Source organism: Pogonomyrmex barbatus, unplaced genomic scaffold, assembly GCF_055798465.1.
Source record: "Pogonomyrmex barbatus isolate J1 unplaced genomic scaffold, ASM5579846v1 scaffold16, whole genome shotgun sequence".
Lineage (NCBI taxonomy): Eukaryota > Metazoa > Arthropoda > Insecta > Hymenoptera > Formicidae > Pogonomyrmex > Pogonomyrmex barbatus.
In genome coordinates, this window is record NW_028297112.1 from 94,074 (window position 1) to 114,930 (window position 20,857).

The 20,857-nt window shown below is 30.5% G+C and overlaps 1 protein-coding gene across 2 annotated transcripts in view; it reads right to left on the reverse strand.

Moving 5' to 3' along the window:
- Positions 1-20,857, reverse strand: part of LOC105426150 (protein kinase C-binding protein NELL1) — an 86,637-nt gene that overhangs the window by 40,531 nt on the left and 25,249 nt on the right. For both annotated transcript variants that reach the window (XM_089073959.1, XM_089073958.1), the window contains one exon: positions 12,713-12,925. In XM_089073959.1, coding sequence (XP_088930085.1) covers positions 12,713-12,925 — 213 coding nt within the window. The remainder of the gene's footprint in view (positions 1-12,712; positions 12,926-20,857) is intronic.

Here is a 20,857-nt window from a genome sequence, read left to right on the forward strand (position 1 = left end):
TAAATTGAGCGAATACAAGTTCAAAGTGCTACAATGACATAAGTATATGTCATCGCAGCTATAAAATCATTTAGTTCGTATTACCGTATTTAATGTAACTGATAATCCATCGGTATTAGCAAGCATACACGATCAGTAATATTGTCAATGTTTGTTAATTGTTGATGTTAATGAACAGTATTGTTGAGTCCCGTGTAGAGTCCCTAACGCACAGCCACGTATATACGGTACGTGCACCGACGAGAATGGTGTCCCGCTCTGCGCTCGGCGCTCGGCGCTCGGCGCTCGGCGCTCGGCGCTCGGCGGTTGACTCCAAAACGCGATTCAGACTCATCCGCCGCTCCTTTTTCCGATTCCTGACTCGCTAATGTGCAATTTTCCTCATCTCGATTACTCTCGATGATTACTATCGAGATCTGAATTATTATCTTTTGTACAGTCTTTTCTAGTTTTTTCGAATTTGATTCATGTGTTTTACTAGTTTACCACTTTTTAGCATAATAGTACAACAGTGTAATGTACTTATTCTTTTATACACTTTTATTTTTTTTTGACGATTTTAAAATGTCCGATATGTAAATCGCTAAGGATTCGAGAGAGGATTGTTCGATTTTTGACACAATTATTCGATTCTCATGCAGAATTACATTTGCACGCAATGTGAATTCCGACAATAAAATTGGAAAACATTTATTCGCGGGTATTTATTTATTTATTTTTTTAAGGACTACAGTCACCGATAATTGATGTTTCAAGTACACTATTTTAAAAAGGATCTATTATATCAATTTTTAGTTTTTCGCTAATCCGAATTGGAAGTCAAGAGAGACAATCTGCTTTTGCATAATTTTCTCATCTTGTATTTTACACCGTAATTGGATCCTTGTAGAAACAATGTGTTGCGTACAGTTGCGTACATAATATGCTACATAATGAAAGATTTTTTGATTGGGAGAAAATTTGAATTATTAGTGGGCAATGATGAGTGTGATTCAGAAGATACTAAGAAACTTGTTAGTATATAAATAAATTGCTGAAATTTCTTTTATATCAAAAATAATAGCATAAATCTCTTTATTTATTTGTGTGAGTACTTTTTCTGAGTCATCAATATTTTAGATATATGACCGTTTCCGATGTTTACCTAAGGTAGACGTGCAATACCGTCATAATCCCGTATCTGTGTGATAAAAATCATAGGTAATTTTGTTTCATAGTATGGATATCATTAGCAATTCATCATTTTGAAAGCTTTGAAGAAAACATTTTCGTATTTCCTGGTCTAAACAAACGTAACTAAACTTTCTTTTCGCAAGAGACGAGTTTTCAGTAGGTATAAAAAAGAACTTACAAGTTTTTGATTTGAATTCTACCATAGTAGTTCACTATATCTATAAAGATTTGTAGTTCTGTAATGTTCATAGATTTCGGCATGTTATTAATTGTGTCAATCTTTTTATGCTACTTATGTATTCCCGTACGATCAATGATGTATGGAAATATATCTTTTCTTTAAAAAATTCTCACTCTTTTCTATATTAATAGATAGTAGATCATATGTTTGAAAATCTTTTAGAACTAAACTGTTCTAATTGAATAGCATCGGTTGGTTCGTTCTTCGTTCTAAAATTATCAAGGAATACGCTGACTTCGGGGATGTTCTTCAAAATATTTTCTATTTCTCTTAAACAAATTGTAAAAGCCAACGCGATACATTAATCGCATCGGACAAAACAGCCCTTTTGGTGTATTTAAAGTCAGAACGTACTTATTTTCTAGGCAAATTTCTAATTGTAAATAGCTGCCTGAAATCAATTTCTAAAAATGTTTCTCCTACCATCGAGACTAGACTTCATCAGCAGTACGTAAAAGGTGCCTATCGACAAATAATTTACCATTATACTGTGATCATCGCAAATGCGGATGTTCAATCGCCCTTCTTAAGGATAAGGCATATAGACAATAGGCCATGCCCATTCCAACAAATTAACATTTTTCGATATTTCATCTTTGATTAATTCGCATAACTTTTTCTCAGTTAACGATAAAAACTTGAATGATATGTTATAGGCTTTAAGGAAATTGGTTTGATTGATTTGGTTTAAATAAAAACCTGTTCAATCAGATCAATGTTCGGAATTAGTTGTCCTTTCGACTCGATTTCGAAAACAACACCTAATGTCTCTCCTACTATTGTTCGAGGCTCCGATTGTTCGATGATCGAGCCGCCGATTGCACAATATAACATTCTGTCTTAGGAGTTTCATATCAGATTACCGAGCCGTCGTTGTTCGAAGCCGACACTCCCGAAACCGGGATGTAACTAAAAAGAAACGCCACTCAGAAGTGCGATTTGCGATTAGTGACCGGTGACCGGAGATACACCAATAAGCAAAATCAGATATCGCGTAGAACGACGAATGGAAAATTTTAAAAACTTACTCAATCACCCGTCGAGAAAACTAGAAACACAAAAAACAATCATGATCCACGCAACGCCGTTCTCCTCCTTTCCTTGCACCCGCGATTTTTCCGAGCTCTCATTTGAAATAAATTAACAGAAAAATCCATTACGCTCCCGAGATTAATTCATCTCTTCGAACTTTTATAAACCCGCGAGTACGTTGCGTACTCATCCTTCTTTTTGTACCTCTTTTTACTTCGCTCCGTATACTGACAGACACCTGCATCCAAAGTTTAAACTTGGTCAGCGCGATTAAAACTCACGTAGTGAAATTACGAGCACGAGATCCCGTCGATCACGACGCAACCTCTTCAGTCAACTCAGCAGTCCTCTCAGCATCAACAATAGTAAATCAATTTTTTTTCTATCATTATCATCTGGTTATAATGCGCCCCATCTTCTCTCTGCATAATCGCGAAGCTCTGCTTCCTGTTTCCTCTCTGCTCCCGATCATCTCTTGAAATTCAATAAATGAGATAGCCAACTACTAGCCGTCTCAAACTTCCCTTTCACTCTTCCCCGAAAATAGAGAGAGAGAGAGAGAGAGAGAGAGAGAGAGAGAGAGAAAGAGATTATTAATTTCTTTTATTTCGTATTATTTAATGAAAGCTCGCCCTACCGAAACTCGGTCCAATTCGGTTCGCGTAACCAACGCCTTCCACCATGAGCGAAATGAAAGGAGCCGCTAAATTATTAGATCGCATATGCGAAATACGTCAGATCATTATGAAATATCTGTTCCCGTCGCTCCCTCTTCCCTACTTAATTCTTTAATTCCTATAGAACACTTTTATCTTGAAATTCAAGATCCTCCCTCACACATCTACGAATACCTTAATCAAAACGATTGTTTGATCTACAAATTAAAAAAAGAAACGAATGTATTCCGCCGAGCAAGATTGAACACATTAAATGCATTAAAATTAATCTCTCTTGCCTGATGACTATTGTAAAATCATTTCACTAATCGCGCGACACACACACACACACACACACACACACACACACACACACACATTCACTCACTCAGGACGCCGCCCACACTGCATTTTATAATTATAACTCTCTGTTTCTCCTATTATATATAAATTCGAATTTGTAACTTTATTTTCTTTATTGTAAATTTATTATATCATGCCTACGGTTGTAAATCTTCCTTGTTTGCATGTTCATAATTCGTCAGTTAACATTTGTAATTAAATATTTGGTTTTTTAAATTAACTTTATTTATTCACTAACTCTCCTTCATTTCTCGCTAATCGAAAGATCGTACGAGGTCCTATCCCGAGATTAAAGAGATTAATTTTTTTTATTTGAAAACGGACCAGCGGGCGCATTGGTGCAGGCAGGCGCTATAGCGTTTTTGACGTTGACCCGTTATATTGTGCGAAAAGTGCGTTCGACTCGCAGGTCGACACCTCAAATGTCGGCTTACAAGAGAGAGAGAGAGAGAGAGAGAGAGAGAGGAAAAAATAGTTTCCGAGCGTTCTTCGACAAGTAAAAACTTACTCTAAAAAATTACAGAGAGAGAGAAAGAGAGAGGGGGGGGGGGGAGGAAGAGAGAGAGAAACCATCGTAGCCAAGTAGCGGACTAATAAAATTGATAGCATGCATACAAGAGTATTTTCAGCTTATTTCTCAAAAATACGTACAAAAATATTTACGAAACAACTTTATTATATATGATTGAATTTGGCGTAAAATAAACTTTAATTTAGTTGCAAAAAATATTTTTTAATTTAAAAATAAATTGTAAGCGGGAGTATTTTGAAAAAAATAACATCATGCCATTGTAAAGTGTTCATGAAATCATGAAACCTTTATTCGTAACATTTTTTTCATTTTGCTTATTGTTTTCGCGATATTCGCTTAGAAACATGAAGACCGATTTTTTCAAAAGAGTGTTTTCACTCCTAAAACCAAATATCAGTAGCAACAAAAAATTGGACAAATATACCTAATAAGGACTCCGATGACCTTAATCTCGATACATGTTGTCAAGTTCATTGAAGCGGGGTCCTCTATTCGGAATATTTATCCTGAACTTCCCTTGTTAGTATTTAATTATTTATGAAAATAAAAATTATTTAGTAAGAAAAATATTTTAATTACAATTTGTCGAAAAAGCAATTTTCCAGCATATTTCTGATATGAAACGGTCTTGAGGAGAACACTCACATGCGCAATTGGCCAACCATTAAATCTCAAGTGGTAGTAAAGGATAGTGGACCTCGCCTTCGAAGTCAAATTGAAAAGGGCAACTGAGAACAACGTTTAAACAAAAGATGGTTTTTTGCCTATCGGAAATGTAAAAAGCATAATGAATCTTATAGATTTCGACCTAAAACGCTGAATACAATGGTACTATTAGTTTTCATTGAAAATGTGAGGAACATCGTCATTGTATCCGCTTCAAGGAAGAATCCGCTCCAAGAAATGAAATATAACTATTATATAACTATTCTCGGCCTAACAACGGCTTCTTATTCAATTTCGTTAAGTAAGTATGTAACACGTATTTTTAACACGTAATGTACTATAACCATAATATATCTTTCAATCTTTACTTTTTATCTGGAATACAACATATGATACGTTAATTATATCTCGGTATTGTAAGCAGTAATTTAAAAAAAAAAAAAAAAAAAAAAAAAAAAAAAAAAAAAAAAAAAAAAAAAACATCGCTTGCTCATAATTCATAATAGTCGCGACTGCGCCTGTATCTGTTTCAAAAATAATCGAAATATTATTTATCTTTAAAGTCCTAAAATTTGATTTTCACGATTTTCTAAGTGTTCCAATAAAAGAATTTCATCTAATGGTGCGTACCTCGATTTCGGAAACAGACGAACTGCAAGTGTCCCTTAATGCCTGCAACCACAATTCCTGCGTTCTATATCACGGTTGAGCATATATTTGGAAGCCAGATGTCCCCTTCCATACCTGAACATTTAACATTATTATTAACGTTAACGTGCATTTTTGGTTCCATAAGTTCACTGAAATTCGTAAAATTTTTCTTTGCATGCTTCTCAACCGATTTCTGTGGAATAGAAAAAGTAGTCCTTTTTTGCTTCAATATTCTCTTGATGTTGATATCTTTTAATCACATTCTCTGACCTTGAATGTGGTTATGTGAGCTATAAATAGCTATAACTAGCTATAAATAATCTTCGAAATTGCAATTAATGCTCAGTTTGTGTAATTCGCGGTCGCGAATTATTATATTGTCTCGCAGACTGCTTGACTGCTTGATGAAAACGGACATTTTCAGTAATCTTGAGCGGTACCCCCGGCATATCGGGCAATACACGTTAGAAATTGTTTCAATTCGACATATGTTTTTTATGTACGGATCGTCTGGCTAAATCTTGTTCTTGATAATATCAAAAGCCGCTAGCTCAATGCAGTGCAAGAGATAAGAAACTTTCGATGCTTCGACGCTTCTGAGAAAAGGACAAAAAAATCCTTTCCAAGACTGATTGTAGCCATCGCCGCTTTGTCGCTGGGATTGTTATTGATGTATTCACAGTTTAATGAGTCCAAAAAAGATTCAATTAATATATTAAATATATTAATATATTATTATATTAAATTAAATGTATTAAATTAAATATTAAATTTTAAATACACCAAGTCACAACTGTATATTTTATTCAAACATTTTGCGAGATTTCAAACTTCTTGCGCGGCCATGTTACTTCGCGTGAAAATTCCGAATAAAAATTCACTATGAGTAAAAATCCAGAGGACTATGCCGAGACGCGATGACGAGAATGAAATTACGAATGCAATATAATACGTGCTTATATACTCCTCAAAATTATCAAAAAAACTTGCGTTTAAAAATAATATCCAATCAAAATTCTAGAAGATTCTACATCTAGAAGATTTTATTAATTTTATTACAATTTCTTTTGCGATAAGAAAAGAAATATTTTTCAAAGTTGGATATCGGAATTCATCGTTCGTATGTTCGAACATGTCACGTATGCGTTATTCCCGTACCACTCAAGAAAATTGAAAACGATAAAAATATCGAACAAACAATTGATCAGCACAATTTCAAAATAAAAAATTTTTCAAGGAAAAGCATCTTTTGTACGGAATTGAGTTTTCAGATCTTAAATACACAAAGCTACGTTTGAAAAAGTAAATATGAGTTGTTAGTTGATAAAGAGACAAAACGGTTCTAAACACGAGACCTGAAAATATTTCAAAAAAAGGAATAAAATGAGAATCTTTATCCTGGAAATCGTAAATTATCCTCACGTAAATTTACCTCACTTTCTTCTTAACATTGGAAAATATTTCTATATCTTTCCCAATTATTCTCCTTTTAAAGAAAAATAAGATTTTCTATTATATAAACAACACGCCTCGTATTATCCAAAAATCATTCTTAAGCCGTGCCTTTTCGAGCTTTATCTCGGTTTTATTTCGCGTAAATTTTATATGTGCGCGCGTGTGCATGTGTGAGTATATAAGTTTACATTATTACGATATTAGTGATACATTTTATGAAAAATGAAAATGGTTTCGATTAAATATAATGGTTAAATATAATGGTTTCGAATAAATAATCCGGCGGACAACATTAGGTTGGCTTCTATGCTTAACAAAGAAACGCACGGAGAAATTTTTCTCCGAATTAACGGATAATTCCGAAAAAAATTATTTACTTTTCACGTGTTTCGCGTGTGAATGTTTCCAACACGCCGTTAGGAGTGTATTGTATTTAATTAGGATATTTTGGCGATGATATGCAAATTCAATGTATACAATGTTACTGAAATCATCGAAATACATCGAATATTCGGACACGAGAAGGAGACTATGGGAGGAGGACACATCTACTCATACAATCTCTGCGCACATCTCTTCGAATTTGTATTTTTCTACCATTTTCTCGCAACTGTACTGAAACATTTTCTGCATCCTTTCCGCACAATCGCAACAAACTGTCCCGCAGCCGCATCACAAATGTATTACAACTGCACTGTAATTTTTTCGAATATCTTATCATGATGCAATCGCATCGTGACCTCTTATTATATTTTTTCCGTAATAATAATAATAAAAAAAAAAAAACATTTCAATATGTGTCCAATGATATATTAACTATTCAATAATATATTTAATATTAGTAAACAAATGTGTGATATCCGAACAAAATTACCTTTTAAGAAAAGATAAAAAAATGATGCCAAGTTAAGCGCCTCTTATTATTTTTGATAAAATATTTTTACCAAAAATAATAAGAGGCGCTTAACTTGGCATCATTTTATGTAAAATATTATGTAAAAAAATATTTTATGTAAAAAAATATTTATAGAAGAATACATTTATACAAAAAGTTTATTTTATGAAAAAATTTCCAAATTTTAATAATGATCAATCAATCAATTTTTAATTGGTTAAAAAAGATATGATATCCAAAATTGACGTCAATTTCTAATCTCATAAAATAAGAAAACTTACAACATTGAAATATTGTGCTTTTCAACTGACAAGAACTAAATAATTTCCAAAAGTAGTTTTAGAATTGCACGATATATATATATATATATATATATATATATATATATATATATATATATATAATTGCACTTTCTTCCATTGCATTTTGCTGTAAATGTAAATTTTTAAATGCTCTTTCCTCACTCTCCTCGTCCTTCCATCTTTTCTTTCTCTCTTTCTCCCTTCTCATTCTCCCCTTTGCCTCTCCCACTTCCCCCCCCCTCTCTCTCTTTCTCTCTCTCTCTCTCTCTCTCTCTCAATTTCCTTTATAAAAAGAAACTATCTAAATAAGAAGCATCTCTCTTGTACGACTGCTATCTGAAAAATGTATCACATTACCGCTGCTTGGCTTCTCGCATTACAGAATGCGCTTCAAATTTCAGGTGCACTGCGCGTATAGTAATTGGACACCCGACCGATAATAAAATGTCGGTGCCTTTCTACGTGAGTTTCGCCATTTATGACGAATAAGGGGCGACTACAACGTCATCGAGTAATTACGTATGTACACGCTTAATTATAATATAATACCACCAGTCTAGACAAGAGCGGAAGAGAAAGGTAAGACCAGCTAGAAAACAGCCCTAGCACTGCCCAGTCGCCTTGAACAAACTCGCTCTGCGCAACTCAACGCACGATCAACCCTTGTATTCAAATTGATACAGAAACCATAATTCGACTATGAAATTTTGTTTTCGCTATGCTACGAAAATTAGCTGTAATTTTGTGCAGAAAAAAAATCATACTTTCCTGTAAAATAATTAGTTGTTACGAAATTAATTAAATTATTTGTACTTTATCTATTAATGGGAATGATGAAAGCTTTAAGATGCTCAACACAAAAAATGTTCCCAAGTCTTGTATTTACTTACTTTTGACGAAATCTAAAGAGCAAACAAAAATAATGTGATCACTTCTTTTATCGCTAATAACTTATGCTCATAAAAATCATAAAAATAATAAACTGATTGTAATTCAATGTCAATCTTTGCAATTCAAAATAATAATTAACAATGAATTATTGAAAATTTAAATTTAATATTATTCGCGTATTATACAACTTTCATATCATTATTATTAATATAATAATAACGATATTTCTATAACAAACCAGAAGGGGATATGTAAAAGTTATAAAGCAATTGATAATAGACATTTAGATCTAAACATGACAAGGTAAAACTTTCGATCTATTCAATCTATTATATAATAAAATCATTGTAAAGTATGTATAAAATAATTTAATATGTACTGTATTAAATAAAAGCAGATTATTTATGTATTATTATAATGATATTTCTTTATTCAAGATATTACATAGAAATATTAATAATATAATCACAAACTTGGTAAATAACTTAGTAGGTAATTTAAATCAAATATAGTACTTGTATTAAAATTTTGTAGTTGTTTAGATAAAATCGTAAAATTATCAAATTATATGTTACTTCTTATTTAAATACAAAAAAAGTTTACTAAATTTTAAGTTCCAAAGTCAGAAAAAATTTATACATTTTGCTGTATAGAAAACGTATAAAAAGTCTATTTTATTTAAATATCTTTATATCAATAAATAAATCATTTTATTATTTCTATAAGAGATTTGATATCAAAAACTGATAATGACTAATGTCAATTTTTAGTTGTTAGCGAACTTTAATTATTATCCTATTTTTCGTGTGTTGAATAGTTTTTATATTTGACATAAACATAAGCTCAATAATTCTATATTACGTTTTATTATCTCAAAATGTATGTAAAAATTGCTTTAAAAAAATTAAATCTATTTCAATGTCGTACGTTTTTATGAGATTAGAAGTTGGCGCTAATTTTTGATATCACATCTTTTGTACCAATTAGAAATTGATTTATTTTTGATATGAAAACTTTTTTTATAAAATAGATTTTTGTATTATGTATGTATATTGTATGATTTAGACTATTTTGTATTATGTATATTGTATGATTTAGACTATTGTAAGACTTTTTCTATTTGATAAGATTAAAAATTGGCGAAAATTGATTTTCTAATATTATATTCTTTTATTTCAATTAATTGATTATACCATGTTACGAAATTGAATAGAAGATATGTATCAATGCGTATTGATGTAAAATTTCGCAAATTTTATAAAAACATCATTTAAGTACTACGCACTCGAAACATTTGTATATCTTGCATCATGTGTAAAAATAAAATATGAAAGAATTAGTAATGATTGATTGAATAACTGTTATTTATATTATATTATCATACCTATACTATTGTTAAATAAAACGAATATTAGATATATATCAAAGTTATAGGCATTATAAGAGACATTTTCTGAAATTTGAGAGAACAATCGATACTTGGTCTTAGGAGAATACCCTCTTGGCGGTTTACAAGCATAGGCGGTGCTATCATACTGACCTTTCGCAATATCGATTAATCGCACGTTACATAACCGGCATCGTGAAGCAATGAAAAGCAAATGCATTCATCAGCATTGCAAGCTACTGCAATGTATTTCTCTAGGTTTACTTGCTTATCCTTTTTCAAGAAACGAATTTTTTTGTAACAAGACTCTTTATAAAATTGTAAATTAACCACAAAATTATATAATTTATTTCACAGTAGTGAGTGGCATTTATTAAACTTAGAAAACATAAAATTTCTGCATTTTTAAAAAAATGCATAAATATGTATATTCAATATTTTGCGAATGCAAAATGCAATTGTAAAATACGTACGTTTATTGCACAAATATCGTATAATGTCATAGTATAAAATGTATTATCATCAGGGCCTCATTAAATTTGTCAACAAACTGATCAATTTAATTGGAAATAATTGACTGATTAAATTAATCGAAAATGAAGTGAAAGAAGCCTTAATGATAAATTACATTAAATATTAAATTACATGCAAAAGGAGAATGTTAAAAATAGGTTATTTTTTTACTGAATAGCAACTTAAATTATTGAAAATTGTTTATGACATTTTCTAGAAACGGGAAGTAACAATTATTTGTCAATCAGATTCAAAGAAAGTTATGAAGATTGATATTCATTGGTGTATTTGTGAGAGGCGATCTTTGAGTTCGAACTGCTATTTGAAGATAAGAGCGAAGCGTCATTCTGAATGACTGGTTGTTTGATTGTTATTAACATTGTAAATTAGCTTTAGAATTGACAGACGCATGCTCCATGGTATTTCTTTACTAATTAGAAGACAATCTCTGTGTGTTTTTTTTAAACAATTTTCTTTATTTTACGGGTGAATCTTTTCTTGACGCGAGAGCTTACGATTGCACATACAATTCGATGAACGCAACATTGTTACGAACTGTTGAAATAATTATACGAAATATTCTTTAAGTTTGTATTCTTGATATGCCTTTAAAATAAAATCAATTATACATTTATATATTGAAAGATAAATAGTAAATGTAACCAGGATATGATTTTTTTTATTCACATAAAATACAAAGTTTTGAAAGTTAAACATTTATATATAATATAATTATATATATATATATATATATATATATATATATTTAAATAAAATATTTAATGACTTATGTTCATGTACACACAAATGTTATATTCATAACATTTTATTCTGACTTTACCTCATAGAACATACTGTCAAAATTTGTGTGGAAAATCCGGGAGATCCTGTATAAGTCGTGTTTCAACAGTTTTTAAAAATTTTATTTTACTGACAAAGTGAATATTAGCCGAGATGTTTGGCATATAAAAGACACTTCTGATTTGGATCTTGTTATAGATCCTTTTATCTGCTTTAATGATTGTAGTTTTACTCTATTCACATCTTACTATTGACTGTCGGATATCTCTGTAGTGCATGCCTGAACATCTTTATTTAACTAATCCAAATATATGTGTCCTGCGTGAAGATGTACACAAATCAATGTATCATGCTCTTTTGTCTGAAATGACTATGACATAAAATAAACGAGAAAAGCCTTATTTGATTTGTTATTCGAATTTATACTGTCTTATACTTCCTATATTGTACGTTCCTGCAGTTTGATATAATCAATTTAGTTGCAATTATAATAGCGAGTTTTAGACATTTTTTCTGATTTATTTTTCGGAAATTGCTTCAATTCCGATCAATTTGCCTTTGTCAGTAATGCTATGTCATCATTGTCATTTTTAGGTATCTGCTTTAAAATTTATAACAGTTTCCTATAACAGTTTCATTTTAACCCTTTGCACTCCTACGTCGAGTGTGACTCGACATCAATTTTATTCACAGAAGCTCCTATGCCGAGTCACATTCGATACTTCTAAATTGTCAGTTAAATATGAATTATATTCTATAATGTTAATTTTTTTTTACAATCTTTACAATGGTAAAACGTCGATATTTTATTTTTTTTACAATCTTTACAATGGTAAAACGTCGATATTTTATTTTTTTTTAATATTAAAATATTAAGATAAATTCTTAAAGTTAAAATTCAAACTTTTCCATTACAAAATTTCCGTTATAATTTTCTGTTACAAAATTAAATTGAAAAAAATTGAATTATATTTCATATAAAAAGAACAAATGATATTAGATTGTTAATTCAATCTGTTCTGTGGAAATATCAACCATTTAAAGTCAAGGTCATTACAATGTAAGAATTTTATTATTCTTATTAAATAGTTAAAGATTTTATATCTGGGATAAAAAATGCCTTGGATCAAAAATATCAAATAAAGTTGACTTACCTTGAAGATAATAAGCTGATTTCAGTCTAACTAGACCCGGCACTTGCGTAACACCTTGCTGAGTAGTATTGTGAAGCTGCAGAGCTGCTAATAGATCTATACCTCCTCCTGGATCGCTTCCTATCCTGCCCGTTCTCGCGCCCGAGACAGTAGTTTCTTCTGTGTCTGAAGATACTGCCATCTCTTCCTCTTTTTTATTCATCGTTCCAGATACTGAAACAATGAATTTTAAGTCATTTATTAGCAATTATTATTATTCATAACGTTAAAGAAATGTTTTTAAATTTTTTAAAAAGATATTATATAACAGTAAATTCATAGTCAAAATACATATATAAAAATATTAACATATATAGACTAGAGCCAAAAATTTTATTAATATATAGATTATGCAAATAAAATCCGAAAGAGAAAAAATTATTTTTCTTATATTCTTTACTTAAACGTATCACTATTATACAAAAACTTTAACAATAAATTATGTCAAAGATTACGATTCCACTTTACTTCTAAAAGTCTCGCGTTCACTCTATGTCTATCAAACAATATTACACATTTTGTTTCAATGCATAAAGCTTTTTCTAAACTTTTGTTTGCCAGATAATTATTAAGCCGTATTTTTCTTTTCTTTGACTATTTGATTTTGTTTTTTATTATATTTATTATAGTATAGTATTATATAGTATTATATAGTATAGTATTATTATAGTATAGTATTATATTAGTTGGAATATTTATATATTTTTGTTAAAAAATGTACTAGTTAAGAATTTTGTGTCAAGTGTTCAATATATCTATGTATAAATATAACATAAATTAGGTAGTTAACTGGATTTAATTAATTTAAAAAATAAAATTATTAAAACAATTTTAAAAAAGTTAAAATAAGTAATATAAAAATACAATAATATATAAAATTTTATATAGATGATATTATGTAGACAAGAAAATAATATGCTTATTAGTTGCAAAGCAATTTGAAGAAATTAACGACTAATATCGAACAAATTGAAGATGGAAAATTTAATAATAAATAAATTACTTATTTAATATTTGCAAAATAAACATTTCAACTTTGCTGAATTATCCTGGAATTCTGGGATTCTGGCTTCTTTTGAGATAAAGTTTATTTTGACTCTTAAATGATCCTCAAGAATCTTTTTTAAACGGAAATCATTAAAAATAGGGGTTTTCATTTTAAAAAATCAATTTGACTTTGCAATGACCACGAAATTGGATCCCAAGATCATCAAAGTCATTATTGTTTGTCCCCCTACAAATCCTACAACTTTTGTATTCATCGTTTTTTCTATCTCCCTCACTTTTTGAGTTATTCGCTTGCGGCGATTGAAATGAAACACCATTTATATATATTTTTTATATTTTTACAAATAATTTTAGATAAAATTAATTTTATATTAAGTTTCTTACAATTAAAATAATTTATTTTTATAAATTTTTTTATCATGTTTGTTATTACGTTCCAATTACGTTTTAAACTTTTAACTGTATTCTTATGAATATCTTTAGTAGTAATGTTATGGCATTAATAAAATTGTTAACAGTTAACTATAATTTCGATTTAAAAATGAAAATGTGGCACATCACAAAATTTAATGTATACAAATATTCAAAAGATTCCGTCGGCACTAAAAAATGTATAAGCATTTCCAAAACATGAACAAGATGAAAACATTAAGTAAAATATAATGGAGCAGAATATAGTGATAGGCAGCGTGGGGTATCGTGATATCCGTATTGAACCGTACGCGACATTATCGTCAAATTCACGAAAGAGAAAGAGAGGGATAGAGATGTGGGGAAGAAGAGAGAGAGAGAGAGAGAGAGAGAGAGAGAGAGAGAGATATCTCTCTTGGCATGACTATTTACCGTCATTTTTTAGCATTCGTGATTCTAATTTTATTGATAACTTCATCAATCGAGCGACATCATTATTCTTATTATAAGGAAACAAATTTTAACTTACTTAATTATAAAATTATAATTTTCACGCTATATAGCGTGTGTCATATGCACACGCTATATAAAAAAACCAAGTTATCATTCTACAAATATCTATAATTCGCAAAGATAAAAATTTATAAATTATGACTTAAAGATATAATTCAAAATATCGATTCGTTTCAATTAAAGTATCAAGCTGACAATTATTAGAATTATGTTCTTATTTTTATATATTTATGTTTCATTAATAACTCATGCTAAGGGCAATCATCTCTATCGCTGGATTCTTCGGCTGATCATTGAATCGAATTAAATTCTATCGGCTGATTGTCATATACCGCATCTTTCACTCACGGCGGCGACAATGAAACGATACCAAAAGCCAATGACTATGTTCGCTTGAATCGACAACACGCGCGACAGTCAAGTCACGCGGAAACCAACCCGTCTTCATACGGCATACGACTCATCGATCGACACCTTCCGTTTCTCCGCGACCTCTCTGATCCCCTCGGCACAAGTCTCGCGGCTGACTCTTTGAGGGGGTCGCAATCTTTAGAAACCCGAAAGCCTGGAATCGGCAAATAAACCGGGCAAATAAACACCATAATATGCGATGGTGAATTTCATCAAATACATGCCAGTGCATATCATTGCATTGTATTCCATATTATTGATGTGTTCATTTTTCCATGCTTAACGTGTATTACAAGGTTGATAAACCTTTCCATACTAAAAAAATCACCAAATTGTTTCGTATAATCCTACAATAAAATTTCCTGGTTACTTAACTCTCGAGATAATGTCAATAACATTCGGTAAAAATAGATTAACGGTAAATGAAATTTGTGATTATGCAAAATTGTCAAAAAATTAAGTTATTTTTAAATGTAAAATTCCTTTTCTGATACTTCGTTTAAATTAATTAAATTAATTAATCGGCAATTAGACAATAACAAAAAAAATAATAATAAAAGTATAATTAATTGTAAACAATTATTTTTTTTAAATTTATATAAAAATAAAGTTAAACTTTCAAATATTATATATTAATTATATGTTATATTCTAATAAATCAGAAAACCGTACGTATCATAATTTTTATATCATCAAGTGAAAATATGTCCAAAAATATCCTTTTTCTTAATGTTAAAATTTTTAGTTAATTTTAATTATCCCGTCACAAAAATAAGAAAATATCAAGCTATTACTATCTCTTTTAACTAAAAATGATGTATTTATTTGATACTTATCACAATTGATTACTTGTTATTGTAATTTGTATTACATGTAATTTAAACTATGTAAATATGTAAATACTGTGAATTTTATGCTAACTCTTTGCGTTTATGCTAAAAACAAAAAGTATAATCAAAGAAATAAATCCTATTGAGATCCAACTCATCCACTATTTTACGATCTCATCTTCTGTCTTCTAACCGGTTTCTCAGAAACATCAATGATAGATACAGATCGCTTATCGCGACAAATCGATTGCCGATGAAATCTGTCTCTTGCTAACATCAAAAGAATTGATGATCAACCATCTGGACATCGATTCCAAAAATCGTCTGAGCGACTGGACAATGATATTTTGTGGCATCACGTAAAGGAAGACGTCTGTTGTTACATACAAACCGTCGCCATGCGACATCTGCGGTGTATTGAGCTTTCTTGGTTCATCGAATGTGGATTGTCGAATTTTGTAGGCACGATATAGCCGCTACTTCATGCTCGTTCGATCATCAAACGGTCAAGGTTACAACTTGGTTGGTCGATGACTTTCCTCACGCTAGAATAACTCTTTTTCTCTCGATATTTCCCTTTTTCCGCGTGACGAGAAACACGAGAAAAATTCATATGATTAAAACAAAAAATATTTTCTAACCATTAATCTCAAATATTCGTTTCTTAAATTTTGATTGACTTTGAAACATAATGTTTTCTAATACAATCGCATTTGTTTATATAACTTCTTGTTATATAACTTCTTTTCCACATAGTTTCGCGATATGCAATTATATTTTACATACAACTGTTAATTGTAAAATAATATGACCATGCGTTACGATCAATTTTTTGTGTAATTCAATTTTTCATTACAGCTAATTACACACATCATTCCAATATAAAATGCCCGCGGTTGAAATTGTGGCATCGTTTGACAAAATTATCTATAATGAGAGCAAATCACAATAATCACTTTTGCAATCTCACAAAAGTCGCAACAAAATATAAAGATCAATCTTTTCCTCAAGCTCTTGGGCCGTAATTGTTCGATCGATGCATCATACAAAAATGATTGTCTTAATTTATTGTAACTGTTATTTTATATAATTCGTTTTTATACATAAAATATTTAAAAAATCATATTATAAAATTTTCTATAGTGTAATCCCCCCCCCTCTCTCTCTGCGCGCGCGCGCGCGCGTGTGTGTGTGTGTATGTGTGTGTGTGTGTGTGTGTGTGTGTGTGTGTGTGTGTGTGTGTATAAAAGGAAGACAAAAATATTTTGAATTATATATCAAATAAAAATGCAAAGGAATTCTTAGGACGTATTATATTCTCGGAAGAAAGCATGTGACATTATGCATGCAGGTATAACTTGGCATAAGTTCATCTATGCTTGTCTGATGTTCAATATTTCAACGGCTAAGAAATCTGCCACGTTTATCCAATATAGTGTATATATCTAGCAATATCAAATACATATAGTGGTACATGAATACGTTGAATGATATAAGAATATTATCTTAAAGAATCCACAATATTTATGTTTCAAACTATGCGTATTTATAACTAATTATCATATCACATAACATCATCATCATTTAATAGTTTAAATTAAAAATATTGTTTAATCTTAACCTCATGCTCGACATTTGATAAAAGCAACATTTGATAATTAACCTGACGCAATATAAATGCTGCACATATCGAGTTTACATTTCAAATTATGCTGTTTATTGAAATTTACAAATAACAAAGATTATATTAAGATGAAACATAACGAGCATCCACGATGAAGGGAAGCTCAATACTCCTTACTACTGATAACATCGATCATAACGAGCGAATATCAAATTCGAGTCCAGTTATAAAATACAGCTAATATAATTAATAATCAAAATAAAACATAAAATATAAAATAGTTGAATCTTTAATCTTAAGAACGGAAACCCGAGTGCGATGTACTCTCATTTGCATTGACATCGAGGTGGAATACAAATAGAACGTGCGAAGAACAAAATTTATGCAAAGCTTTACTAATATCCCAAACTACTATTTTTGTGATGATTAATTGCAGCTTTATGAGGCGAGATTTCGACATTGGGCCTCCGTGATGTGATATATATTGTTTTTATTTATGAGAAATAGAACTTCACTGCATCATTTGGCAACAATACCGCATATTGCTTGCGCATTATTTCAAAAGAAATTCCTTCGATATAATATTTTGTGTAATCAAAAAATATATTACTCTATCAAAAAATATTTTAGCCTCATTTCAATCATCGTATTTTTTTCTATCAAATAACGTGACTTAATACAACAAATAATATATTTAATATAGTTTATTCAAATATATAAATGTTTCATATACTATATATAAACTATGTTGTTTGAATCAAACAAATAACAATACCGAGTGTAAAAAAATCTTTCTCTCGTATTCTCATATATATTGTATATAAATTGCAACTCACTCGTACTCTTAATGTTCTTCTGCGCAGTACTCTTAAGTCCATCATTAAACTGAAATTGTATTTTCCTTTTTACAATACCTCAAGCAATAAAGGGAAAAATAACACTCTAAGTTTATTTCTGTCACTTTTATTATCATTTTTAGAATTAACAGTGATATTAAAATAATATCGAATTTCTATATATCGTGATATGTTGCAATCAGAATAAGATCATCATGAATTTGATGAATCGCGATGATCTACATGTTAGCATATCAGGTGCATACGACATTATAATTGATTGAAGCTAGTTTTGCCTTCTGTCGCAGACATAACGATATGATATCGTAAATTTCAATGCCATTAGCAATGAACTTAGTGTTCTGGTTTGTAACAGAGATCTCAAGGCATGTGACAATGACACGTGTCAGAACCATTATCATTGCGGTGCGCCATGCATATTGCGTATTGCTTGACAATATCAAAACATACTTGACAAATATCGTTTTACAATCATAATACCCTACAAAACATTAAGATATATTGATATCTATAATGTATATATAAGATGTATATATAAGATCTGAAATGTACATGTAAACGTAATCGGAATAATGTACGTACACTATCCTAGGTACAGAAGGATTTTAGTCTATTATCCCCCAAAATTTCATTTATTTTCAATTTCAGAAAAAAGCGTTTCATACAAAAGTTATATGGTTTTAAGCGAATTATATGATTACAATATTGATTCATTCGCAGATGATACTATTGTCGAGATTTTTATGATCGCCATTTTTCTTAACGAAATTATATATTTTTTGTTACGTAATATGATTCTTCTAGTTATTCTGAATAAAAAAGTATTAAGTATTAAAAATCTCAAAAAGTCAATAGTTTATGTAATATCTTATATTTTATATTCTCGCATATTCTGACTTATGTGTGTGCGAGGGGGCGCGCGCGGTGTGTGTGTGTGTGTGTGTGTGTGTGTGTTGTGTGTGTGTGTGTGTGTGTGTGTGTGTGTGTGTGTGTGTGTGTGTGTGTGTGTGTGTGTGTGTGTGTGTGTGTGTGTGTGTGTGTGTGTGTGTGTGTCGGCAAAAGCAAGCGCGCAATAAGATATGTATTCCCGCCCGGCGATCATTGTTGATAGGCGCGTGAGGAATTGTTTACTTCAAGCGGCTCGTGCGTAGCTATTGCCTATCAACAATGATCGCCGGGCGGGTGTATCTTACAGCACGCTTGTATTTGCCGATGAACCGGACTAATACGGTGATTTTTAATAATTAATATCTCGATTATTATTGCGAACATCACAAAATATGAGACTTTTATGTACATCTCGGTCCCATCTATTTTTTTACGAGCGATGACAGAAGTCTCGCGGACATCCTGTATAAGAATATTCTACATATTTTACATGTATAAACAACTACAAATGGACAAATGAAAAAGATACATATGTGAAAAGGAAGCCAAAGGAGGGATAAGAAGGAGGGATAATCGAGGTAAGCTATAGAGAAAAGAAGTATTGAAAATGGGGAAGAAAGTTAAAAATGATATTATTAAATAGTTCATTTTTAAATAGCTCTTCGCGTAAGTTTTCTTTTAATTACAATTGGTTACGTAAAATTATACAGCTTTACAACAAGCTAGAATTCTTAAAATACTTATTAATTTGTGTTTATAAATGAATTAGGCACCCAAGTCAGTAAATATTGGTTCAAAAAACAAATTTCATTTTAAAGTCGGTATATAAACTTTCATTATCCCATATAATATTTTCTTTTTGTTATAAATATTTTTTAAATAATTGATTTACATAGAGAAGTCAAATAATAATTAAATTATTAATAAGAATAAAATTAATTTATTTATAGTAAATTATTTATAATAAATTCGTTTCTTTTGCAATATAAGTAACATTACACAACACAATAAATGCGATTTTTATATCAGTGGATTAATCACGACTTAAGTATATGGCGGAAGGAAGGATTATAGCGAGACACCAACCGATTGGTCGTGCAGCGTCTCGACGTCTTGGCGCCGTTCATACACAACTATCATCACGATCACATATTCATGTATTACACACACACACACACACACACACACACACACACACACACACACACACACACACACACACACACACACACACACACACACACACACACACACACACACACCACTAAGTAAACAGCGTTAAGTCGACATAAAGTTAACCTTTTGGTATTTTTCTTAAATCTTTCTATTCTTTTATTCTTTTACTTCTAAATCTGTTTTCTCTATAGAAGAATTGTCTTTCAGGTTAGACATATGTAATTCGACAATTATCAAGAAGTTAAAAATATAATAAAATACCTATTTCTATTTCAAAAAATATAATTTTATAAATAACAATTATAGTTATATCTTCTCTTTCTATTATTATAATATATTGTTAATTTTTAATTTATTTTAACATTAGCATATAAGCCAATTAAGCATA